Genomic DNA, 27751 nt, shown 5'->3' with positions numbered 1-27751 from the left:
GTATTTGTTGGCTTCTAAATGTTTAGTAAATGTATGCCACGTATATGCAGCTTTCTTATCATTTCGCAATGGACCTATTATTCGTGTCTGGGGCATTCTAATTTCCAAATTCTTAAGTGAGAGATGTTCATTCGAAATATTTTAGAGCATTACGCGTTTGTAGCCAGCTTAACGTCAAGTGTAAAAATCCTTCTCCACTTCTCTTTTCCTAATCGTGACAGAATTTCCATTCTCAGGAATGAATCCGCTAAGCATTCTTAATTTCATTTTATATTTGGGTACTGGAAAAACATGAAATTGAGATTACTTGTTTAGAAAATATTCTTTTGTTCCTTTTATTCTATGGTCTAATTTCATGGATGTAGAAGACTAAGTTCAAAAAATTAAATTAGAAAGTACACAGCAAAAAATAAGGTGTTGAAACAACACAGAATGACTACCACTTTAACGTGCTATTTGTGTGCAAACTCAACACCAAGCACATCGCCTTCAGAGCACATCAGAAATACCTCCTTACTGGCTGTGAGTATTTCCATTGTTTTTTATTGTTTGGTATGAGCAAAGCTTGGCGAAATACATTTCGCATTTATGGCAAGTAACTAGTAACATTCTATATTTCCTGTAACCGGACACAATAATAATGTTGTAAACCTGTAAACCATCTGACAACAGTTACACATATAGCAGTGCTTCCATATGTTTTCTTTATCTGTTATTCTTGTGTCTTAGCACGTATGAACAGAAAATGGCAGGACTGTTGCCTATGTAACTGTTGTCAGACGATTCACAGGCTTAAGTAACACGCTGAAGTGATATTCATTTTGTGTTGATTCAACACCTCATTTTTTTACAGTGTAGGTTGGCAGACTTTCGCGAGTTCTAAATTATGGTATACACACACATGACTTTACTGTCAATATCGAAAATGATCACTACAAAAGCTTTAAATGGCCCTCAAACGATCACGTCTCTTATACATAATCACAATTCAAAAATGTATCATTTTCACTAACAAAAATTCCAATGACTCATGTCGAACTCTTGGAGTTCTATATAAAGTAAATCTTTATTGCTACTTCAATTGTGTCTGACTCCACTTTGCAAATGAATCACCAGAATAGTTTGTTCCTGTGTTTATCCGAGCGCTCTAGAATGCTACTACAACACTGTTTTCTACTATTGTGAAACCTCACCCCATAACAATCCTTAGCTTTTCCAGTTTAAGCGGTTGTCACATGAAAAAAAGTGAGCAGGAGAAAATTCCTCTAAATACGTAACTCCACCTACCTTGTTTGTCAGCTTCTCCATTAGGTTTCGGCTGAACATTCGTATCTGAGGTCTGCATAGCATTTGAAGCAGAATTCGTCGGTGGGGTAGGAGCCGGGGCAGGGGTCGGGGTCACATCCATGACGTCCACTTGCTGGGCGTTTTGGCCGGAATTTTCTGTCGCTACTTGAGATGTATTTTCACTATTTTGTGCTGGAGTAACTGTAGATTCTGCATGAAATAAAAATAAATAAAAATAATAAAGGATGTTAGTTTTCTATCTAGTCTTAATTTCTCTCAACAAGCAATACAACAGAAACTGAGTTCAATCAAACATCTACTGGAATTCAATAAACAGTCCCTGTTCAAACGACATTCGTTAAAAACAAAATTTTTTGTGTGTTCTGGCATTAAAGCAATGTATAAATTTCAGATTCGTTAGCAGCAAAAATAAATTTCCCAAGACAGAACTTTCATCACTGAATTTATTACCTTGAGCTGACTCTCTTTTGACATTTCTCCTTCAAGCAACAAAATAAATACGTGATTTAATTTAATTTTAACTCTTCAATTTAGACAATTTAATATTATTTATAACTGAATGTTGTCAAGTTATCCTCAATTACTGCCAGGAAAAAATAAAGAATTCACATCAAATAATAATGATTTTAAAAAATCCACCTATTAAGTAGATTTGCAACAAAATCAAGTCATACATACCCATCCTCCTCAACTTTCTTCTTTGTGCTAGCCGAATAGCGTCTCGTAATTGGATTATCACTTTTAGTATTCTTAAGAAGAAATTCTGGCTCGATGCTTTACTAGTTAAGGCATACATGGCTTGTAACTGAAGTTCACAACCACCTTTTACTTTGGTGGGAGCAGTAACGACTACTTTCTCCTTTGTAAATCTAAAGAAAACGAAGGAACAAATCAATGTTTTGTTTTCGTTTTGATGTCTTTAGAACTAATAACAATAGTTAAGTACGAAATTTGACCATCAATACCTGTCTTCCTCTTCTCTAATTCACTCTCCCTCTAGGTTTAAGAAATCTCGAGGTTCAATGCTGTAGGAACAAAACCTTGCCAGCAGATTTTGTGTAAAAAAACCAATACATTCTGAATTGATATTACCAATCTCCCTACGATCCTGCTTTATACTATCTTCCTAGTCTCCACTGTACTCTAATCTGTGCCAATCTTATTCACCGAGTACTTTATATTTTTTTACGCAGAACTGGCAACACTGATTAGTTCAGCATGCACAGGTGCATGCCCTAGCATTCTGTGCTTGCAACAGAGACAGAATTGCCAGAGTGGAGTTGCGTACATGCAAATAGCAGTAAGGTGAAATGGCTGTCATAACACAAAATCCCGCAACATTTGACGTCAAATCTGTCGTACGACTTCTGAACGCCAAAGGACAGAATGCAACTGATATCCATCGGAAATTAAGTGCCATTCATGGACCGACAATAACAAATTAATGGATGGTCAGCCAATGCTACAGGGTGTTTCACGAAGGGCGTTTAAATGTTCATGACGATGAGCGTAGCGGAAGCCCTATTGTTCAGACGGACGATCTAGTGGAGAAAGTCAACGAGAAAGTGTGATTCAATCCCCGGTTTACAATAACTGAACTCTCCAAAGAGTTTTCAGAAGTGTCTGAGAAAACAATGTATGTATTGTGATTGACAAGCTGAGTTATCAAAAAGGTGGGTGCCAAAAATGCTAACGGACGCTCACAAAGAGCAAAGAATGACAGCTGCACGTGATTTTTTGGCCCCCTGGGGGAGGGGGAAATGACCTCTTTTCTCACATAGTGACGGAGGATGAACCTTGGATATCGTACAACACTTGGAAGTCGAAGCAGTAGTCAATGCAATGGCTGCACTCTCGTTCTCCCAAAGCGAAAACATCAAACAAACACCATTATTTCATAAAATCACGGCAACCGTGTTTTGGCCACAAAGTTGTGGTTCTTGTAGAATTCTTGGGACCAGGACAATCACAGGAGATGTGTATTGCCAAACACTTAATAAACTGCGACATGTCATCTAAAGTCGGAGGAGAGGGATGCTACACCCTGGATTTTTTTTTTTTTTTTTTTTTTTTTGATCCATAACAACGCCCACCCCCACACAACTGCTCGTACCTTTGAGACAATTCAAAGATTTTAATGGGAACTATTCAATCATCCCCTTACAGCCCCAACAATGCCCAAGCGATTTCTCTTTTTCTCTCGACCTGAAAAAATGGCTTGCTTCGAAATATTTAACACCAGTGAAGTGCTCAAGATATCAATTCTGAACTAACTACACTTTCAGGCGGCAGATTTTTACACAGAGAGAATATGGAAGCTTTGGCCACACTACCAGAAATGTGTGGAAAATGAAATGAAATCTTTAGTTTTACGTCCCACGATTATGCCGGTTAGACTAAAAGAGACTGATGATGAGAAATGAATGAAATGGTGGAATGAAGAAAGTGAGAGGAAACGGGAGAACCCCGAGAAAACCCACGAGCACGGTGTTTGTCCACCACAAAGTCCACACAGCGCGAGCTCGGATCGAACCAGGGACCCCAAGCACCGGAGGTGAACGCTATACCACTGAGCCAGCGCCCCCCCCCCCCAGAAATGTCTGGAGGTTAATAGTGACTACGTCGAAAAATAGCCAATTTATGTACTTGTACATCAATCGCAATAAACTTCTTCAATCATTTTCTTGTTTTTTTTTTTTTTTTTTTTTTAAATATATTGGCTCTTTTTTCTTGACATGCGCCTCGTACAAGGTGGCGATAGCTTAAAACTGCACTGATTACTGGCACAACAAACGGCAATGTAAGTTAGCTACCTTCATTAAATACAAAAAAGAATACTACACAGTCTGATCTATCCATTGCACACAAAGCAATATCATCACTGGACAAACAAAATTTCACCAATTGCATCGGACGAATTGTCTCTGCAGTGCATTTCCCACGTGAATTTATTTGTTTTTAGCTGCATTTCAAGGCAAAACCAGAAGTTTAGAAGTGAAGGGGAAATTTGGAGTGAGTGAAATTACAAACTGCTTTCAAAAACCCAAGTAATGCTTATAGCCGAGTTGATATTCCAATGAAGAAAACTATAGCGTTTTCAAAACTAGAAACAAATTGACGTTTGGAGAAGCACGTGGTACGCTGTTGTCACTTGTGAGCATCCCGGTGAGTCATCAGCTGGAACTGTCCTGTGAGTCTTAACAAAAAGGAAAATCTTTAAATATTGGTTTGTTTGGATGGATGAAAGGATATGTTTGTGGTCCCAGTTTGTGCATGTTGGAAAGGGAAGGGGGTATATGTGTGTGTGTGTATTTTAATTACTTCTACGCACAAAGAAAAGACGTGTTTACTAGTGGCAACATTGGAATATTAAGGTCTGTTGCCAAGGAAACCCTCCACCCACTGTTGCTAAAAAGACGTTTATGATTGGACCCTTCCTGAGTGATCGCAATAAATATATGACGTAGCTTCCCTTTTTCGAAACAAATCCGCACGTGTTTTTGAGCTGTCAATTTGTTTCTAGTTTTGAAAGCACTTTACTAAAAATCGCTAGTAACAATGCAAATAAATCATAGAAACCAAATGAAGACGCTTAGCCATGGATTTACTTCGCTTCAAATTTACAATACTATTACCTTTCAAACTTGGAATTCAATGAATCATTAAATTTTAAGACTGATTTAAACTCAAAATAAATAAATAAATAAATAAATAAATAAATAAATAAATAATATAAAATGGAAATAATAAAACTCTTATCAGATATTCGAATATCATTAACACCTTTATTGTTACAAACACGAGAGAGGAAATCGCTTAAAATCTTTACACTGTGAACACCCACATTAGCAGTTACATGTTCTCTTTTTTCAGTGTTGTACTTTGTTAGCAAACATAACTAATATCTGAGTAATTTATTATCCCTCTCCTCCTGAAGTTGATAAAAATGGCAATGAAGGTAGGTAAAATACGAGTATTAATGACTGATTATAAAGTTCAGAATAAAATAGCAAAACTAAACAAAATTAGGAGTTTTTTTTTTTAACCAAGCTATACCTAAATATACCATGAAATTTATAACTGAACACCCAGAAGCGTAAATAAGGGTCCCGCAAATCCAAGCCATCAGGGGGGCCCCAAATCGTGAAGTGGGACGTAGAGAAGGGGCCCCACTCCACGCTGTCTGCGGGAGATCCCAAAGCCTTTAGTTACGCCACTGTGAACCCCGTTGTTTCTTATCAGTAAACACAATAAGAAATACGAATGAACAACAAAACAAGTTACGATCTAAGTAAGCTCCTTCTGCCACATCATGTAATGCTTTACCAGATCCAAGCCCACATACCCAGGCCGGAATCAAACTCGAACAACTTTTCACATGTCAGAGTTATACTACAAACACCGTTTTCACTCTCCAGCGACTTTGACTCATATTAGCGCTAGTGACAAACTGAAAATTGACTTTCACAGTTCTAGATTTTCGAACACCTACCTATCACAGAGTACGCCCTTCTTTGGCTTATCTACAATCATAGCCTCCTCTTGATCTTCGGCTCTCTGTTCTTGATGCAATCTTTCATTCATCTCACGGATTTCTTCCATTAGTGCTTCTATATGTTCACACACCACAAGGCCGAGATCACGTGCTCCCTCTAACAGCAGGTACAGAATCTAGGAATAAACACAGAGCAGACTCAATATACAGCAACTGAATTACAATATTCTTCAATCAATATCAATCAACACTATGTGTAAAACTAACGGCGCGATCAATTAATGCTTCACCAGTTAATTGCCATGGACTTGATGTAGTTTTGTTCACAAATTTTTTCGTATTCCTGAGAAAACACTAAGTTCCATTCGGGGTGCCATGACCTATATTGCACATATATATTAGAAACATTTCGCGAATTCGATTGTCCTTAATTTGAACATAATTTCAATTAAGAGTTTTATGTACGTAATGTGCGTATCATTAAGTATGCAACTCAGAAACGAACGCATAACTAAATACGAAAGTTTCCTTTTCACACCGTGAAACCACGATATACTTCCAACGTTCTAACTAAAAGCAATAGACTTATAGTTCCAGTTTCAACAAAAGGATAGGGAAATAGATGAAACCTACTCTTGGGATGCTAAAATCCATATCAGGAAACAATTTTTGTTAAATCTTACTCTTCTTGAATGAAGATTCAATATTAAAACCGGAAGCGGCGGATGTCTACTTCCGGTTTCAACAGTGATAAGAGCAACGATTTTTAACATATTCTTGGATCATTACATCTATATTTTAAAAAAAAGTCCTCTAGCTATCTGTTACCGTTCTTGATCTATAGTGATAAATATTGAAACCTAATGGTAGTGAATTTCTAATTCCGGTTAGAATACAGACAGTCGAGATCGATTAGGATTTCTGAGCTTTCGGCATCAATGGCCATGTCACCCCGTCACGTGTGAGGGATGACGTCCTTCGGCGATCACACTATTCGAGGAAAGAGAAAGAACGAAGCGGCCTGGGACCTGTAAGTTAGGTACCATCTCGGCATTTGCCTGTTGTGAATGAAGAAAACCAGGTCAACACTCAGGATGGCTGGCATAAAAAAAAAAATACATTTTTCGACCGAGTGTCCCCACCGGGAATCGAACCCGAGACTCTCGCACCAAAGACGAGATAGTTAGCGACTACGCTACGCGGGGCCACACAATCGAAATCGAATGTCGTCGTAGAACATTGAATTCAAACCAAAAGTTGTTTGTTTCTATCTATTACTATTCTTGCCCTATTTAAAAGTCAATATTAAAACCGGAAGTAACAGTGAATTTCAATCTCTTATAGTCTCAGCAGAACACGAAGGGATACATACTTGAATTGCTGAATCCATGAACAGAACACTTTTGTTTTCCGTTTTTTCGCATTTCAGTAATAGGATCTATGTTCTTGTCCAAGTTCAACGAAAAAGTAGATACACTGAAATTCTTTGAATTCGAAATCTCTAGTTTGTTTTTTGAGTAACGTTATAATTGAGTGCGATATAACACCTACTCTTTTAAGCCGAAAAGTTTGAATTCTAGTCTTCCAAGTTATTGTGTCCATAACTGGTGGATCCCTTGATGCTGATTTTTTAAATAATAATAATAATAATAATAATAATAATAATAATAATAATAATAATAATAATAATAATAATAATAATAATGGGATTACATTTAAGAACTTTCAGTTTAGCTGTTCAACATAGAATTAATATTGAAAGATACCTTTTCTTTAATTTCATGTTATTTGTTTCTCAGGAAATACCTGATTTAAAACATATATTTCTCTTCTGACTGCAAGAACTACAGACAGACAGACAGACAGAAACTGAAAATATTCCTTAGATAATATTGAACGAGGAAAGTAAATGCCATTAGGTCGAAAGATGCAAGTCGGGTCTTCAGTTTTCTGTACCGGTGTACCAAATATCACCCTTTCGTTACAAGCCCAACTAAACATTATTCTTCTTGAGATTCGTGCAATCACTTCTCTTTCAGGTAAGATATACAATATGAACAGGTAAAATAAACAATAAGTAAATGGTCTAAATTACTATTTTAAGCCACTCTAGACTAATAAGTACAGGCGAAATGTTTTCGCAACAATTATGATATTTTGTAGCATTAATTATCACGATTTTCACATTTAATTTTTTAAAATGTAGCACATTTTTTTAATTATGGTAAATAATGTATTTGTTGCAGTAAGGTGTATCTAATACAAAAATGAGGCTATACCTTGATTAGGTGCACATTCTAGCTAAGGTATTCACTGAAATACAGAAATTAATTTAAAAATTTAAACATTTCCTCTAACCTCATCCTTAGTTAAAGGGTAACATGCAGCAAGACACTACCAATGCTTCTTTTAGGTTTGTTCTGTCAGTAACAACCAATCATATTATACTTGGAAAATAATCTCTCCGCAGCAACACTCAAGGCTGGTTAACTTTTAAACTGTTTAACAATGATACAATGTCAACTTCCTTATTCTCACTGTTAAGAACTTCAATAACCTTACTTCTAATTTCATGGTAAGCAACCAACAGAACATGAACACTTTAAATACAAAACACAGTCAACAATTTAAACAACAGTTCAGTTTTGTTGATGTCTACATCGTTATGAAGTAAAACAGTTTCTGGATCAAATAACACGCAAGGTTTTTCACACATTTTCCACACAGAATTGTCGTCACTTGTTTTCGGTAAAAAACGATTTTTACGTTAAATAATATTGGAAATGAGCTTTTTAGTTATTATCAGCAAAAATTAGCAAGAATTCCACTTTTTAGTTTTCATTCGCATTTATCGCAAGTAATGCCGAATTTCTAAAAAAATCGCGATAATATAAACATGATTCCTAGCTCTGAAACAAAAGTTTGAGGTTTTCTGAAACATATAAGCATACTTTTAATGTTTCCCACATACTGCATTAGTGAAAACGTTTCGTCTCTACTAATAAGCAAAACGGAAGGAGGTTATTACTTAACAAGAAAGTCAGTGTCCAGTATTAGCGAGCGTTTTACGGTAGTCAATATTTTTGCACCTACGGCTCCCTATCTCCACAATGATTTTTTGCAAATGAGTAACAGTTTCGTCTTCTGTGAGACAGAACTCCCTTACATATCAAAGTATGTCAAGCATTTCACTATTTGTGTTCTGGAATCTAAAGAAACACTCCAGCTGTGCTTCGGCTTCACATCAACCATATAAAATTCCTTCAAGTAAGTAATGAATCTCTACTCTCTGAAACAAACAGTCCCAAAATACCAAATTCCACGCCATTACTCTCGGTAGTTCAAACTAATTGCGTAAGGTGAAGAGAAGCGCCGCGGCATCTGTGCAATCGTTGACAACGAATTTGATGAATTAATCATATTTCGATGAAATCAAAAGCCTCTAGATACGAAATTTCGTATTGCTACGTCTGGTTAGTAAAACTTCCGGTTTCAATAGTTTACGTGATGGATTTTCAAAATACCTTTCCTATTTGTTAAATATAATCCCAAAGGACGAGAGCTGATAAGACCCATTAGTAACCTATAATAATCTTTTTTGCATACATTTAGGATTTGTTTTCTTAAAATAAATAAATGGAAGATATGTACTTCACGGTGGTATAACTAGAATATTTGTGATAATAGTGCAAATTAATTTTCTACATATTAAAAAACACCAATATGCCAAAGGTATTTCGTTATATTTGCTTCAACGATTTTATCAAAATCTTTAGCACATTGGCACACAAAGTCTACAAATCCTAGCGCTACAATCAAAAGTACAAGAAGAAAACTAGCTAACTGTACATATTGGTAAACACAGTACTTTGTACGTACCGAATTTCTAACTGTTGTTGGGCTGTATGCCATATTTAACAATAAGGCCGTGGCGTCTTCAAGGCCTTCTTCCGAACAGGATTTGGAAGTGAGAACATTAACAGCTAACTTCAGGAGTCGGTCACTGATTGACAGTCTTCTTTCTTCCTTCTCTTCTGTCTCCTTTCCTCGTTCGGTATTTTCGTCTTTTTTCTGCGAATTGTCTGATAATCCTAGAGAGATTAGAGAAAGTAATCGCAACAGTTTGTCAGTCAGAACAGAAGATCTTCTTATCACAGGGCTTGCTAACAAAGTAAGTAACTGTCCGAATGGCGCATTATCAAGGGTATTTTCACCTTCCACATCAAGCGTTGATCCCACATTATGTGACCGTGCAACACTTTTTCCTTTTCTCGAAACATTACTATCGAGTCGCACTAACATGTCCCAGAAATCGGACCTCGAAGAACTACTCATCGTGCTGCTTGAAGGCTTCACTTTTGATTCTGCGGATTCCTTCGAGTCCTTTGATGGAGGAGTTTTACTCTTCGATTTGTCTTTATCTTTTGGTTCAGTATCTTTACCTTTGTTCGGCAAAAAGTTATTTGGGAAGCTCTTCGCTAGAGACACTAACACATCAAGAGTATGCCTGAAAAGTAAACAAACTAATTAATAAAAAATTCATTAGGTGGCGCTTTCATTATACTGTATACTGAATCAGAAAGCTGTCTCAACGCAAACATGTGAAAAACAAAATAACATTTCCTGAGCATTATAATAAACTTTAGATTACTTATCAAGGTCCACAGACAATACAGAAGAATATGAATAAACAAATAAATCCAAATTGTAGTATCTGTACAAGCAAGATTATTTTCACGAAATAGAATTTAAAAAAGAAAAAAAGTATTTCAATGTAAGGACTGGCAGAAGAATAAATATTAAAGAAAAGAGCAGCAACTAATGAGAGTCCGATCTGATCCATATTGGCGTCACATGTTGATGTTGTCAGGTTGGAAATAAAGAAAGTTTAATAATAAATTACTGGACACGATGGTTAGTCAAGGACAGAATATGGGAGGGGGGGCAGAGAGGGGAAGCAATAATAACGATGGTATAAGCAAATGAATACATTTTATATAAAATAAAAATTAAAATGTAAGTTTCGGTAGTCGATACTGATGCACAGGGAAAGCTTTTTTCTGGAAGGGAATAAGGTTTATGAGTTTATCGAATTAATGGTCGTCAGGATATTAATTTAGAAGGATCTGGAATAGGCTCTTAATCAGAAGGAAAGATTTATTCTTAGAAAGTTAACTTACAAAACCTTAGCCTCAGGACGCATCAAACTGTTGATAGCCGTAACTTTATCCATCAACGTTTGGAACGTGTAATAATATACATAAGGATATTGTGCATACCGAAGGAGAGGATATTGCAGAAAAACGCTGGCATCTAGAATAATGGACATGAGCCAGAAATGTAGTTGGTGTGTTACGAAAACGATTCGCGCGCATTTTACTCCCTAGATGGACTTGCAAGAAATGAGAAATTATGGTACCCGGGCAGCGGCCGTTTCCAGTCATTTGGTGGTTGAAAGCGACGCGTAAAGGAGGCATCGAATGAGGAACAGCAGGTTATTGTGTGCCTTCTAACGACGGAACGTCTAAGTTGTGAAATCAATTTGAATGGAAAGGCTTCATGAGGAGTACTGTATGTCACTGACAAGAAGAATCTTTTAAGTTTTACGTCCCACAGTTATGCCGGCTAGGTTAAAGGAGATTGTGATGAGAAATGTACGAAATGGTCGAATGAAGAAAGTGGGAGGAAATGGAAGATCCCGAGAAAGCTTACGCACACGGTATTTGTCCACTACAAAGCCAACTTGCCACGAGCTAAGATTTAAGCAGAAACCCCATACACCAAAGGTGAACGCTCTACCACTGAGCCACCGCGGCCCTTGTCACTGACAAGAGGTGTGGAACAAACGCTTCCACAAAGGATGTCGCTCGGGGATGACGAGCGGAGTGGAAGTATGTCACAGAACAGCATGATGCTAAAATGTGAATTTATCAAGTAAGATTATCATGTAACAATAGATGACCTTTTCGCATCAGTGAAGCTTAACAATGGTACAGCTCACGTAATCAATGCGAGCACGCTGAAGCTGCGTGAAGTGTGCGCGCAATGGGTCACGTATCAGTTAACACTACAACAAGAGGCCTACAGCGTTACAACGACAATGCTGACGGCTTTCTCTCAGCAATTGTTACCAGTGACGAAAGTTGGTGCCATCACTGAGCCCGAGTTGAAACGGCGAAGTCTTCCATGGAAGTACGCATTTCCCTCCACCAAAATGTTCAAGACCCTCATCTCCGGTGCAGGCAAAGTAATGCTTTCGTTTTTCTTTGCTCGTAAGGGACAGCTCTTCGTCAAATTCCTGGTGTATGGAGCTACGGCCAATGCTCAGTAGTATTGTAAAACGTTAAGAAAGTTCAGGAAGGCAATCAAGTTGAGCTGCTTATCAGTTTACGTCCCTTCCAGCAGCAAGGTTATATGAGATGAGGACCTACAGCTTAACATGGGATCCGAGCCACATGAGCTCCCGTCGGGAATCGAACCGGGTCTCCCACGCCAAAGATGCATACGCTAACCGCTGTGCCACGAGGGAGCTCATAAAGGCAATCAAATCGAAACGTTCCGGTAAACTTTCTCGTGATGTCATCCTGTTGCATTACAACTCTAGACCCCACACAGCAAACGCAACGAGTGAACTTCTGCAGAATTTTCTAGTGGGAAGTCCTGTGCCACCCTCCTATAGGCTAGAACTGTTCCCATATGACTTTCGCATCTTCCGTGAGCTCAAGAAAGCGCTCCAGGGTAAACGGTTTCAAACGAACGATAAGGCCAAGAGTGCGTAAGCAATTGGTTCCAACAGCAGCCAAAATAGTTTTACGAGCACGAATTGTGCGACTATTACCACAGTGGGATAAATGCCTCAACAATTTCAAACAATACTTTTGAGGAAAGGGCAAAATTTCTGTGTAATATCCTCTGCCTCATTATTTATTGACTGCTCCTCATGCAAGGATGAAACTTCCACTTCTAAGAAAATCGTCTACTATAACACAATTCTAGCCATCATTTTGCAGGAACTAACGAACCTTGTCTTTCTTATCTTTTCGCCAGAAACTATAAATCCCTTTCCTAACAAGTCCCACAATCGTCTACCTCAATAGAGTAACATGCAGATTTAAGGAAACTCGGCCCTTGAAACCTTCCATTCCCACCCCGAATTAATGCCAGAAGCCTAGACGACCAAATACATAAAATATTTTTTTAAATAATATAACTAATTATTACTTAAGTCTCCAACTTTGTTTACAAACCCCATCTTATCTTCTGTACCATTCCACATCACAGATTTTTCTCTCGTTATTTCCACATTCGCCACTATTTCATCACACAATATCCGATATTTTTACAAATTTATTTACACTAATTCTCTATAGCCCGTGATCATCTTTTGATAAGCCTATTCACACTTCGCCCTTCCTACATGTTCTTCCGTCACAGCACTCAATATGGCTCGGAGTGACACAAAAACAGATTTTTATATTTTACTTTTTTTCACTTCAACAAGGACGTGTTCACAACCTAAGAGCCTATGTTCAGTTTCTTCGGTATGTTGCTGTTCGTAATCACCATAAAAGAACCAATTTCATCATGAGATTTACAACAACACCAAAAATGTTGTAACCAAAACGGAAAATAAACTCAGGACCACTCTTACCAAAAAAGACATGCAAGCTACCTTTCCTACTTGCTGAATAGTACTTTTTGCTGAATAGTACTTTATTAGCGAAAGATTATTGCGTCTTATGGTTGTACAAACTGTGTCCAAAATCCTGAACAAATACTAGTTTCATTAAAAACTGGTTCTTACTTAGCTCTGACTTGAATTGTTGCATTTACCTGCATACTACTGGTCTCGCTTGATGGTGAATATTAATCCACGTTGTTTGCCTGTCATTTCCGCGTTTCCCAGTCGACTGTCTCTGAATATGGAAAACATTAGCACGACAACCTAAGGCTGCGTCCATGCTAATATTCAACCATGACGTGGTAACTGGTGTGCGGGACAACTGCTCCAGGTATCGCTGACTGCTGCTGCTGTTCATGGTTGCGGTGGCGGTGTTAGTACTCGTGCTGCTACTACTGCTGCTGCTGTTATAAAGAGACAGAGAGAAAAATAACTTCAGCTAGAAAACAACTTCGTTCTAAAAGCGGACGTCTTCTGTAGGGAAAATGAATCTATTTATACATTCAGATGTAATAGCGCAAAAATAAAATAGCTTAATGGTGGCAAACTCGTGCAGATCCTGTTATTGCTGTCACTGATATTATAGAGCTTGAAAGTAAAAATACAGCAATTCATAATTTTGACAATTTTATTGTACTGACAATGAAGCTGGATGATAACTCGCAGAGGCGAACATTGGCTAAAAATATCTGCGCGAGTGAATGAAATAGGCGGAAGACGTCGCTAGAAAGAAAAAACCGCAACTGGACAGTGCGTTAGTTTGAAAACCTAGGAGAATATGGGTATTACACTCAAGACATATAGGGTGGTAATGAACTATACTGTCAAACTGAAAGAGGTGATTCTTCACATTTAAGTAAGAAAAGTTTTACGTGAACCTGTGGATAAAAGTGCATAGTTTCAGAGTTAAGGTCGTCTAAAAGCGTGGAAGAGCTACATTTCAATAGCGGTTTTTTTTTTAAGTTTCTGAAAGGGTGGTCTGTATCAGAGTAAAGCAAGTCCCCCCCACACAATCCATCCAAAAATGCGAATTTCAGCAATGTGCAATGGGTGTGCAAGAGATTACGCACAATTTTAAGAAACGCTCCCAACAGAATTCCCATATATACTAAGACATAAAGCTGGGTTCCACGTAGGCAAGATGTAAGCCTTCACATCAATGAACCCGCAATGCGTTAGCGGGAAGTCCGAAGTGTTAGGACCGTCAGCTTTGCGGTTTCTCGTGCTCAGAAGAGCGCGTGGTATGGTGTTTTTTGATGCTACGATTCATTTTTTTTTTTTTCTATAAACATGAAGAAACATATCACAACACATCAGCAAGCTTAAAGGCTTGCTTTCTGCCTACATGGGACCCATATTGAAGTCAGAGCATATCTGGGAACTGTCCTATGCGGTGAATCCTTTTGAGTACACATTACACACTACTGAAATATGCATTTTTGGATGGCGTATGTTATCTTCCTTTACGCCAATATGGGTCGTCACTCCCATCTTCCTTGTGTTCGAAATAACAGGTGTTGCAATGTATTATCCCCATGCTTCTGGATGGCCCTTAGCTCTGAGACTATGCACTTTAATCCACAGGTCCATATTAACATCTTTCTTATTTTGATGTAAGGAATCACCTGTTAAACTTCATTAACATCCTATATATAGTATATAACATGCATCCAACATATTATCGTCTTACCTTTGGTTGGTTGATGTGCTTTCTGATGACGGACCTGGAACAGATGCGGATCTCAACAGGCGTTTTCCTTTACAATCAGGCACACTTGGAGGACTAGAGCTAGGTTCATGGTCTTTATAATCGCTGCATTTCTCCAGAATGGATAGTAATGACTACGGAAGAAAAAACACAATGAAATTCTGAAAGTAAGTAAGGGTAGTTCTCAAAAATATTAATCTACACTGCTATGAAAAGCTACGAAGTCTTGATTTAGACCCGAGTGAACTATTTTCTCTTGATTCATATAAATTTTATGGTTTATTAATGCTACTAGTGAGTGAAGAAAGTAAAACTGAACGTGTATTACGTGAGCACCTAACATGATAATGTGGAATTACCTATCAGTGTTAAAATGAAATATTATGACAGCTTCAAATTCAGCCTCAAGAAACATTAACTACTGTACAATACAAATTCTCTTACCTAAAATATGATGCAGTGATTGTTCTACCACATATCTCTTATCCTAGCAAAATCATCTCCACATACTAATGATTTCATGCAACGTAATAAACAAATATGATATTACTTGAAATATGAAAATATATTTAAAAAGCATTTTTCTTTGAAAACTTTTCACTTTCCACCATATTTTCAATTAAAATTAAAGCACGTAATGTAGCCAACAACCTAATGCTTTACCTTTATAATCCAATCACGTGTTGGGCCGTGATAACTTAAATTCCTCAAAACTCTATGTAGTCGACTAGTATTTAATTTCGGCTCGTCTACAAAAAGAAGAACTAGCAAACATGCCAAGGACTCATGGTCAAGCAACTGGCGACCTCTCAACCTGGAAAAAATTTACAGACGAATATGATTTTATTGACAAGTATGATATCACTGTACAACTACATATTCAGACTTTTCAGCGTCATTTTAGTTTTATTTATTTATTTTGAGCATGTCTACTTCAAAATTACAATATCAGTTACAACATGAATCCTTGGTCACATACTGAAACTAAGACAGTTTTAGAACAACAGTTTGTGTCTCACATTCATATTATAAACATGTTTAGTATGCGCCACCGCCCAGATCATATAACCTGAAAATTAGCTTGATAAGAGTTCCTGGCTTTTAAACAAACCTATAAGAAAACAATACAAACTAGTAACTTTGAACTCTTACGAGGAAACAGATTCAAGTGTGATACGAAATTGTGGACAAGTTTATGCGCAATCGAGGTGTTTTTGTGAACAATGAATTCCATTAGAGGAAAAAACCCTCGATCCCAAGCGTTCTGGAGATATTTAGGAGTAAGGGGAAAGTTGGTGCTCTGAAATTGTGTAGATTTTTGGCTATGTTGCGAGTAAATATTTAAAGATTGCATTTATAAACCTTAAGAAAGATGCACCACAGGGAATGAAAAATATGTTGAATGTTGAGGTGAGTGGTGTAGCTTTTACCCGGGACAGGAAAAAGAAAGGCCTATGAGGAATAACGCCATTGACACGAAGAACAAAATTGTATGATATTACTTGCTAATATACCATGTCTTTTGTACGTAGAAAATGAGAAAAAGTTATATGAAAATGTATTAATTATACTGCCAAAGGAATAGACACGTTATTATGTGAACAAAAATACAAGGTCATATTCTGTGTAAAAGCGCTATAGAAGAACAAATATAATATGAAACAAACACACACTGTTGCAAACGTCCACTATTTTTATATATTTTTCATCCTATTTGACCTAATTATGTTTTTATTCGATTCAGCGTACAAAGAAACCTATACATAGACAACTTACACGCCTATTTCAGAGGCAACAATTGAACTCTGTTATTTTCTCTTTCCCCTTCCAAAACATTCTTTCCCTAGAACTTTTATGGACTCTTCAGTTCTGTAACCCTCATGTCTAATGCAACGTATTACTAAAGTTTCGTAGATGAAGGAATTCTTCATTTCTAAAGGTCTATTTTACTTGTACTCTTGCTACATACTCAAAACTTAGCAAAATAACGGAGCAACAGCCTTCCGCTTATTCCTCTATATCTCCGGAACGGTTGATATCGAAGATTTTTCCCTCTAATGGGTTTAATTGTGCACAAAAACACTTCGTTTGCACGTAAACTCGTCCACAATTTCGTGTCTCACACGAATCGGTTTCCTCGTTAGAAGAAAGGGACAGAGGGTTGTTTTAAGACAGAAAACATACCAGAAGTCAGTATTATAAACAAATAAGTCACTGAAACAGAAAAAATGCTAGACATTACACCTGATATGTTAACTTGTGGTTGCAGGTTTAGGTTTTCGTCATTAAAAGCACTGCATAAACCGACTAGCACATAAGTTAAAAATGCTCACCAATCAAGGAAAGAAAGGACAAGAATGTTTTTATATAACGAAACTGCTGTAGAGCGTTATAAGATTTTAAATATAAATACCGAAAATTTAATATTTGCAATAGGACTCCTGAAATAAAAGCTACGAGATATTGTTACATACGAGAAATACAATATATATAACGGGTGTTCAGAAACTAACTATGCAGTTCATAACTAGCCGTATTTTATTTTCCATAAACCACTTTAAACAACTGAAATTAACTCGAAGCTAAACTTTTATGTCATAGAAGTTATAATAGATGCTGAAAGTGATCCCCTTGCACTTGAAGACATAGTTGCAAACGTTTCTGCATGTTCTTGAAGACGCTGCTGCAGAACATCACTTAGCAAACCACAACATGGCACTGGATAGTTACTTTCTGAACACCCGGTATAAGGCGCAAGAACCAATATTTATTAAAAGTATGAGTGAAGATTAACAATATGCCTGGATTACTCTCACAATAATAAATCACTGTTCAAAATATAAAGATGTCGCTTCTTCTGATAATAGATGCGCATATGTAGAATTTTCATTTTCTCACTTTTGTAGCGCTCATTCAACACGCAAGTGATTCACTCCCTCGCGAAATAATAATATTAATAAATAAAAAGTAAAATACGTTATAAAAAATGAAATATTTTAGTTTAACATCTTACGATTAGGCACCGAGGCTAAGGGAGACTATGATGATAAATGAATAAAATGGTGGAATGAAGTGGGGGGAATCGGGAGAACCCCGAGAAAACCTACGCATACAGTGTTTGTCCATCACAAAGCTGCTCACTTGGCACGAGCTGGCATCGAACCTGGGATAACGCGCACCAGAGGTGAACGTCTATCACTGAGCCACCGCGGCCCGAAAATATGTTATGAAAACGAAGACATGTTACTAAGAATATCCGTTGCACTATATTATTTCACCTTAAGGGCTTAACTAAGAATCACACAACTCATCAAAAATTTACTTACGTAGTCTGATTGTTAACGGCTATGCAAAAGTTTGCAATCTTCTCCACTCTGACATAGCCAGCGAGTGCCACAGTTGGTGAGTATGTGTGTGTGTTGACCCTAGGTCGCTCTTTTTTTGCAAACCTGATAATTTAATTGATTGATCACTGTCTGTTCTTTGTCAACGTGGAAGATAAGAAGGACGCTGTCACCTATCTACAAGAGCTTGGAACTAAGCCAGGACTTCAATCTGGTGCAGTTGGAGTGTTCATACAAACCGTGAAGATCATCTGCACAGTAGAGGCCCTTTCCTACTACAGTATCTTACCTCCAACCGTAGGCGCCAACTACGTGAATACTCCGGGGCTCAAACACCCACTGGAGGTATTTAATGCATGCTGAGCACATATTGAATTTTTGAGTTCGAATTAACTTCGAAATTACATTTTCATGTTGTTAATAAAAAAAAATTAACTATAGTGCATGTGATTCCAGGTGCAATTTTAGATAGGGATGCGTGTGTGTTGATATCAATACCTATTTAGACTTCAAATTTATGGCACATCAAGAATCGAGCGATATAACATTACAACAATTGTAATAGGTGAGTGTAAATTTATACTTTTTAATTTGTAATTTATACTTTTAAAAATGTAAAGTACTTGACGTAAATTACAAGACAGCCGAATCATTTTCTATTTTCACTCAAATCATACTCAAATGTTCTAAATAGTATTACTATCATCATTATAATTTTAATAATTTTTTGTCTCCTTATTTTGGCCAATACTGCTAAACATGTTTCAAATTCACAAACAAAATCTTAATGTTTAGGAATTTTGTTTAATATAAAATTTAGGTTATAGTCCTTAAATATGTTAAAATTGAAAAAATATTCGCAATTTAAAAATAATTTTACGGTTTATTTTATTTCAACATGTCTCGATAGTCTTTCTCGGCTCCCAGGAAGAATTTAGGAACCATTGGTCTGTTGGCTCTACTTTAAAAAAAGCTGAAGCCTAAGAACCCACTGAGAAACTTCAAAGTCGGCGCCTATGCCTCCAACTATAAGACCTCCCAGAAAGATAGCAACTGCCCGAAACCTAAGATCCATTAAAACGATGGTTCTGAAACTGTGTGCTGCGAAATCGCACTCTGTATTAGAATCTTGGCACATTCTGACACCTGATTTCAGAACTACTGTCAGAAGACACCTTATAGGGACATGGGCTTACAAGTAAATGCAAAGAAAACTAAATACATGGAAATTCGCCGTGACTGTAATAGTGCAAATTATGGATATATTAAAATACGAGGTAATACTGTCGACCAAGTGTATACTCTCAAATATCTAGGATCAACATTAACAGACCAGAACCATTTTACGAAGAAATTCAATGTCAACTGATAGTAGTGAATCCGTGTTATTACTGAGTCCAGAATCTGTTGTCGCCGCGAATCCTGTCGAAGAATCTGTACTTTAAAATATATGAAACGATAGTTTTATCTATTGTGTTGTGTGGTTGAGAAACACGGTCACTTACTCCGAGAGAAAAACCGAGGCTGAAAGTATTTGAAAATAAAATCCTGAAGCAAAAATTCAGACTCACGGGGACAGAAAAGGGGAATGGTGAAAAATTCAGAACCAGGTACTGCACAATTTATACGAATTACTCATATGTTATGGTCATTAACTCTAGCAATCTCACGTAAGCAGGTATGTAGCCCGAATGGAAGAAAGTAAAAAACACTCAAAATTTTAAACTGGAAACCTTATCGGAAAAATAGCATTACAAAGGCATTCTACATTTATTCATATTTTAAGTTACTGACATTTTGTTCAGAGAACTCTCTAACGTAAAAAACTATCAAAATTTAGAAATTTCATTGTGTACTCCCTCAAGTAAACGAAGTAGAGTAAACTGTGAAGGACTCTTGTCAGTTAGATGATGCACTTCCAACTGTATGTGAGTGACCAGCACATATACTTCCAATGAATGGATGAGGATATTGGTTTTAGAAATACCTCACTCAGAAGTCATCTTTGACTAATTTTAAGTATGTATATATATATATATATATATATATATATATATATATATATATATATATATATATATATGATGTGAAATCTGACTTTTACGTCCCATGGTTATGCTGGCTAGGCTAAAGGAGACGGTGATGATGAGTAATGAACGGAATGAAGGAAGTGGAAGGAAATTTTGAGAACCCCGAGGAAACCCAAGCACACGATGTTTGTCCACCATATATATACACACTATGGTTGGATTTTTAGTAATGGCAACACTGCTATATATATATATATATATATATATATTATATACACACTTGGGAACAAAGGAATCTATTATAATTCATACCAGCAGTAGATTAGATGCCGACCCTCCCTCAGAGCACATGAGCTCGTCTGTCCTCTCCTCCATGAGCGCAAAACGCCAGCAGTTAGAAGGAAGTTCTGAGTGAGTGCTCGTGGAATACAGTCATGTTTACGAAGCAAGGTCAGAGGAGCTGGTTGAAAATTGAATGCACTAGAGATAGGAATGCAAAACAGTGCTAAGTACTGCAAGATGTTTGCGGTGCAAGTGCATTACCATACCGTACAGCAGCAGGGTGGGTCAAAGCCTTTAATGACGAACGACAAAATGTCGCCGACATGCCTCACTCCGGCCATCCTCCTTAAGTGAAGATGTGCAAAACGTGAACGAGTTAGTGCTGGCGGATCGGAACGCCACGATTCGTCAGTTGGCCAACGATACAGGACTAGCGTATTCGACTGTGTTGAAAATTCTGAAGAACCTGGGATTGCGTAAAATCGCCTCAAGGTGGCTTCCATATGATCTGACTAAACAACACAAGTGGCTGCAATATAATGCCGCTCGAGCACACTTGGAGCGGTATCAACGTGAAGGTGGGACCTTCTCACGGCGGATCATCGCTACTGATGAGACCTGAGCCACAGCGTATGAACCACAGCTGAAACGGCAATCAAACGAGTGGGGTCATCCTGGGTCACCGAGGAAAACAACAGTTCGGAATACCCCAATCAATGTGAAAGCTATGCTCATTATTGCACACGACTGGGATGGTGTAATCATAAACCATATCGTCCCCCAAGGACACACTGTTAGTGCAGAGTACTACTGCAATTTTCGTAAAACAATCTGCGAGCAGCTGTAAAACGAAAACGACGCCACTTCCTGACACACCCACCCATCGTTCTGCGTGACAATGCAAGGACACATTCATCAAGTGAAGTCTGTGATTTGTTGCATCGTTCGGGCTGGGAAGTGCTTTATCAACCCCCATATTCTCCAGATTTAAGTCCCTGCGACTATGACCTTCCTCCGAAGATGAAGGGAACACTTCGTGGAACACGCTTCCGTACAGTTGATTATCTCCTCCAGTTGACGATAGTTCGCTCCAACCGCACTATCCAGAAATTAGGCACTGCCAACAGCATCCAGCGGCTTCCACATCGCTGGGAACTCGTGATTCACAATGCTGATGATTGCATCGAGGGCCTGTAAAACTTGGAACCTTGTAAGTACTCTACTTCAAGATATACCGTTGTTGCCATTACTAAAATCCAACCCTTGTACGCAACGGTACGGCGTACCGGCACCTTTTTAAATGAGAACTGAATATTTCCTCTTCTATCTTAAAAACAGGTTCACGAAAATCTTTGAAAATACCAAATAGTAAATCAATAATTTTATTGAAAATCCGAGTTTTTATTTATTTTTATTATTATTATTATTATTATTTTTAATTTTTTTTTCCAGGAGAAAGAGTTGCGATCTTTGTTTTTCTTGAAATCACTTAATTGTATTCAAAGACTAGAAATAGTTGGGCCCTACTGCTCTCGCTCGCTGGCACGTCTTCGCACCTCCCCTTTTCCTTCTTTTTCGCACAGAAGAAAAGATCCCCCCCCCCCAACACAACGAAAAAATCCCAACAAATTTGTCTGTCGCTGAAGTTTGACTAAACTGAAAATCAGTATAAAAATTCTGTTGGGACTCCAGCTCTGTACTTCCTCTGCAGAGGAGACTTTGCTGACTTCCTGTTTTAATGTATCCAATTAGTTGCTATTATTCATTATTAGAAAGATTAAGTGAAAGCATCCCTTAGATTTTTTCGCAAAGTTTATCCATGAATTTAATGGATGTTTGTAGAACATTTTGTAGCACGATTAGTATTCGGAAGAATATTATGTGAACAATGTGTGTATGTGTATTATTGAAATTCACTGTTTGTGGAACTCTTGATGCCTTTTGAAAACAAACAATAGCAGCTTACTTTTGCCCGTTTACAAAAAGAGAAAAAAGCAAGAAACAAATCACTAAAGAATACTGATTATCATTACGTTTATTGTATTATAAAATTAAGATGTAAGAATCAGATATTTTCAAAGTACCTGTATACATAAATTTGTACGTATGAGTTTTAGTTACAAGACTGCAGTGATATGCTACTGGACATTATTATTATTATTAATACCCTGAAAGTAAGCAAGTTGTTAACCATTATGAACATAAGACCTAGCGTACCGGTGCCTTTACTTTTAGAAATAAAACGCTGTGCATATATATATATATCGTGTTCAGACTGAATAAGGCTTGTATGTGCGTGCGAATCGAGAGTTTTGTTTTATTAAATAACCAGATCTAGCAATATGCAATTTCTGAGGACTGAAATCCAGTACTACGAGTATGAATTAATTTATGATGACCCAGTGTCAGATAAATGAAAATGCATTCAACCCACATATGATGATTACTTGGTCAACTTGAATTAAAAACTCGAATTTGGTGTTCTGTGCATCTCGGTTCAATATCACGTAAAGATCTTGAATACATACCTTACATTACCACTACTGGTTCCAACGCCACTACTCTCGCCTCGAGAACTCCATGGGCCCCACTGTCGCTGAGGTACAGCGTGGATTGCGTAACGTGTACCAATACGAGCTAATAAAAGAAAGAAAAGGATTATCAAAACAACAGTTCTATGTAAGATTTCACTCAGTGCAACCAAAAATTTTAAAGTGTAACACTGCAAATACAGTCATCGACAGAATGATTGATGTTTGACGTCCATTTTTAATACTGATACTTTACGAGGGGCAGTCTAAAAGTGGTCGTAGCTCCGTATTACCACAATATAACTACAAATATACTTAATCGACTTCAAAGTTGACACCTTCGGAACACACACACACACATTTGTTCCACCACTCCTGTGATTGGTGGCAACACTGACGAATGGCCTCTTTTGGTATCTTCCGAAATTCAGCCATCGGGTTAATTTTGATCTCTTCTACGTTGACGAAACGGAAAAGGCCCATTTTTAGCTTTGGAAAGAGCCAAAAATCCGATGGTACTAAACTGTTTTTAAGGCTATCAAACTCTCTGGGGTCAGATCAGATTTGTGCCATTGGTAATTCCTGTTTACTGGTTGAAAATTGTATTTATGCAGAAAAAACCAACAGTAAGAAACATCTAGTTACAAAAGTAAGCATTAAATGATTGTATAGGAAAACGACATAACATGCAGTTCGGAAATTATGAACTAGAGAAAAAATTTGACACTTATTAGTAACTAGCATGTATTACCCGCTTTGCTGGGTTGAAATGAAAATTTAAATGCACAAATCCGTATCTCATGTGTTTAGTACCGTAAAATATGCTCTTTTTGTATTTAATCGCATCGATTTAAACACCATCGTAAAGATCATTGATCATCTTGGCGACCCCAAAAACCATGGATTCGACACTAATATAGGTCATTTTCGATCATATATATATATATATATATATATATATATATATAATTTCTCCCCTTCCCCCGAGTGGCGGGGCGGAAATGTCACTGTTCATCTGAATGATCCCAAGAACTATAGATTAGACACTAATATTGGTCATTTTCGATTATTATTATTATTATACTATATATAGCTCCCTCTCCTCCATACTGCGGCACACAGCATCAGAATTGTCACTTAATCTCAGATACTCCTAAAACTATGGATTCGACACTAATTTTAGCCATTTTCGATCATTTTTAAAGGTTTATCCCCCTCCCCTACGTTGTACTCTCCCCCCCAACTATATTGGCTGAACTTGGATTGAAACAGCATCAGAAGTGTCACTGTTTCTCTCATCGATTACGAAAACTATGAATTCAACACTAATATCGGTCATTTTTGATCATTTTTAATTTTTAATTTTCTCTCCCCCTCCCCCCGTTATCGTCAAAGTAAATAGTCTAAAGTAATCCCTGCCCCTAAACTCATGTATGTTGAAAATTTGATTCAGATCGGTCGGGTGGTTCAAGTGATGAAGTCACAAACGCAGTCTTTTTTATTTTTATTTTCTTTACATACATATATACATATATATATATATACATATATATATATATATATATATATATATATATATATATATATACCCTTCCCCTACGTTGGATCGTAAAAGTGAAACAATAAAAAACACCCAAGGCCTGACCCTCACATATGTTGAAAATTTGATCGAGATTGGTTGGGTGGTTCAAAAGTTATTAGGTTTTATTTGTTTTTATTTATACGTAACCCTCCCCGAGGATTTACCGTTAAAGTGAAATTACAAAATTGTTTCCAGATCCGAACCTCATGTATCTTGAAAATTTGATTGAGATCGGTCGGATAGTTCAAGAGTTATTAAGTTATAAAAATAGTCACTTTCAGTCTTATATAAATTGGTTTTTATTTATCTCCCCCTCCTTCTCCTCCCCTACGTTGCTCCGTCAAACTTAAATCATAAAACTGGTCCCAGGCCTGAACCTCATCTATGTTGAAAATTTGATCAAGATCGGTCGAGTGGTTCAGGAGTTATTAAGTTTTATTTATTTTTCTATATCCCTCCCCCCCCCCCCAAGTTCTACCATCAAAGTGAATAGCCTAAAACCAGCCCAGAGCCTCGAACCTCATCCATGTTACAAATTTGATCGAGATCGGTCGGGCGGTTCACGAGAGTTAGAGTCACAAACATAGTGATTTTCAATTTTATATATATAAATTAAGCTTACCAGAACTTCGAAGAATGGACGAAAGTGTGCTGCTTCCGTGATTTACATGACTGAAAAACCGTTCCTGCATCATTTGTCGATTCCTAGCTTCCCATTCTCTACGCAGATTCTGAGCTTCAGCAGCTAACTCCGGTGGCAAAACAGATATTTGGGAATCTTCCATGTCTGTTAATATCTACGAAAGAAAATATAAATACAACGGTTAAATTATCAATAGTTTAAATATCCATGTTCCGTTTTCCGTACCAGTAAAATGTATTTTAGTATGAACGTGACCATATCTTCGGTTTTCTATGACCTGACCACATACAGATTACCAAATTTATTGTTCTCTACATTGTATATTTTCAAATATGTAGTTTTATTGTAAAGAAATAAAGGCATAATATTACATATTTGCAGCATTCTTAATTATCTGTACTTGTGCAGGTTAATTATTTTCTTTAACAGATTGGCACGAAAGTTGGTAATTTGTCCCCCATCCCTCGCAAAAGATATATACACTGCTGAAAATCTGCAAGAAAACCTTCTAGTAGAGATATCTAGGTCATTATTAAGTTAGAACACTGCAAAAACGATTGTAGTGAATGTTCCCAAAATATAATGTATGATAAATCTCAAATATAGTAGGTTGTATTTTTTTCTTGTGAAGCAAGGTGAGCTATTTCTGCTATTTGATGCGTAAGTCAAACTTTGCATCTTGGAAGGATATAAGTGATACGCATGATTCTTCCGCTCAGACCAAGTTTCCACCACAAATATGCTTATACTCATATTAATGAAAAGAAGGAAACAACCGATTTAAACTTATTTTTACACACCAACTTCTCTGTAGATGCGAATTCAGTAAACATACAAAGAGTTACTGAACAAACAGTTTCTGGAGCTTTCCATCAACATTTCTTTCCTCCATCCATTATAAAAGGGTAGCGAAATAATAACCTCTTTCGTAAGTTACAATACAAACATATTTTTAAGAAGTGACTACTCCAAAATATAATCCTCAGAAGTTCTATTATTATTTATCTACATATTAAACAGTACAGAAGAAAAAGCGTTAATTTTGTTTAATGAAAGACAAGACTTGTATTAGGGTAGTCTACTATTTACTTTTATTACACTCTGTAAAGAAAAAATAGTGACACCTCAATTCTCAAACTAACGTACACAGAAAACCATAATTGCAGCCCGTTAGAAGAGGAATAGAAGGAAATGAAGAGTGGGATAGTTCATTTGCGTTATCTGTGACACCTGTGGTGTACGACATCGCTTGCCAATTGTTTGTGTATCTGTAATATTTTCGCTAGATGGCACTGAGTGCGTCTCGTAAATTATTGTAGTGAGAATTCTGCATTGCATTTCTGATGTGTAGGCTGAGATAAATAGCAATTTATGATTGTTCTTTACTTTCCCACTGTTTGGAGAGTGTCAAGTGGCAATATTGTTGTTGTGCAGCTCTGTTTTTGTGTGATATTGTTGCTACATGTGGATTCTAAACAAGAAGGATGGGTAAGAAATGTGATTTGTCGCAATGTAAACAAGATATAATTCTTGCTTTGCACAGCTAAGGCAAATCTCCAAGTGAGATAGATGGAATAGTAGAAATCCATCATTCGACGGCAGGAAGAATAATTCACAAGCGGAAACAGCATAACAAATCGTTCCTTTGTCAACAGTGTGAAAGAAAAAAGAAAGCATCACCCAGAGCAGATTGCTAAATGAAATCAATAACACTGCAGATTTAAGGAATGATTTCCCCAAAAATCGCTTCTGTAATTTGACACAATCTTGTAATTGCAGTTACTCGTACAACTTTATTGTCTTGACTGCTTAAAGAGGATATTACGAAGAAGAAACCGTGTAGAAAGTCGAAACTGAAAAAAACACAGAGGACTTCAACATGTAGGTTTGTGAGTCGATATGCAACTTGGACTTATGACAACTGGAAGCACGTCATTTTCTTCGTTGGAAAGAAGTTTAGCATAGTGGGAAACAATGGTGGTGTGAAGTTGTGGATACGAACGAGCAAGCAACGTGACAAGGAATTTGTTTAAGAGGTACAAATATTCAGTTACTGAGTGAGGGTATGGGCTTGGTTCACCGCTAAAGACGTCAGAACGATGGATATATGTGAAGGATCGTTTGATGCACGAAAATATCTTCAAATT

The 27751-nt window shown here is 37.1% G+C and overlaps 1 protein-coding gene across 7 annotated transcripts in view; it reads right to left on the bottom strand.

The window, feature by feature from the left end:
• HUWE1 (HECT, UBA and WWE domain containing E3 ubiquitin protein ligase 1) overlaps positions 1 to 27751 on the bottom strand; it is a 220624-nt gene that overhangs the window by 15556 nt on the left and 177317 nt on the right. For all 7 annotated transcript variants that reach the window (XM_081761380.1, XM_081761379.1, XM_081761384.1 and 4 more), the window contains 9 exons: positions 25584 to 25758; positions 23377 to 23485; positions 15856 to 16006; positions 15175 to 15326; positions 13637 to 13888; positions 9683 to 10310; positions 5801 to 5979; positions 1987 to 2177; positions 1288 to 1497 (listed from right to left, as the gene is read on the bottom strand). In XM_081761380.1, the coding sequence (XP_081617506.1) occupies positions 1288 to 1497; positions 1987 to 2177; positions 5801 to 5979; positions 9683 to 10310; positions 13637 to 13888; positions 15175 to 15326; positions 15856 to 16006; positions 23377 to 23485; positions 25584 to 25758 (2047 nt within the window). The remainder of the gene's footprint in view (positions 1 to 1287; positions 1498 to 1986; positions 2178 to 5800; positions 5980 to 9682; positions 10311 to 13636; positions 13889 to 15174; positions 15327 to 15855; positions 16007 to 23376; positions 23486 to 25583; positions 25759 to 27751) is intronic.

This window comes from Thermobia domestica, chromosome 6 (assembly GCF_964235325.1).
Source record: "Thermobia domestica chromosome 6, izTheDome1.hap1.1, whole genome shotgun sequence".
NCBI classification, from domain to species: domain Eukaryota; kingdom Metazoa; phylum Arthropoda; class Insecta; order Zygentoma; family Lepismatidae; genus Thermobia; species Thermobia domestica.
The sequence above is the reverse complement of the archived record's forward strand: the minus strand, read 5'-3'. Positions and strand labels throughout refer to the sequence as shown.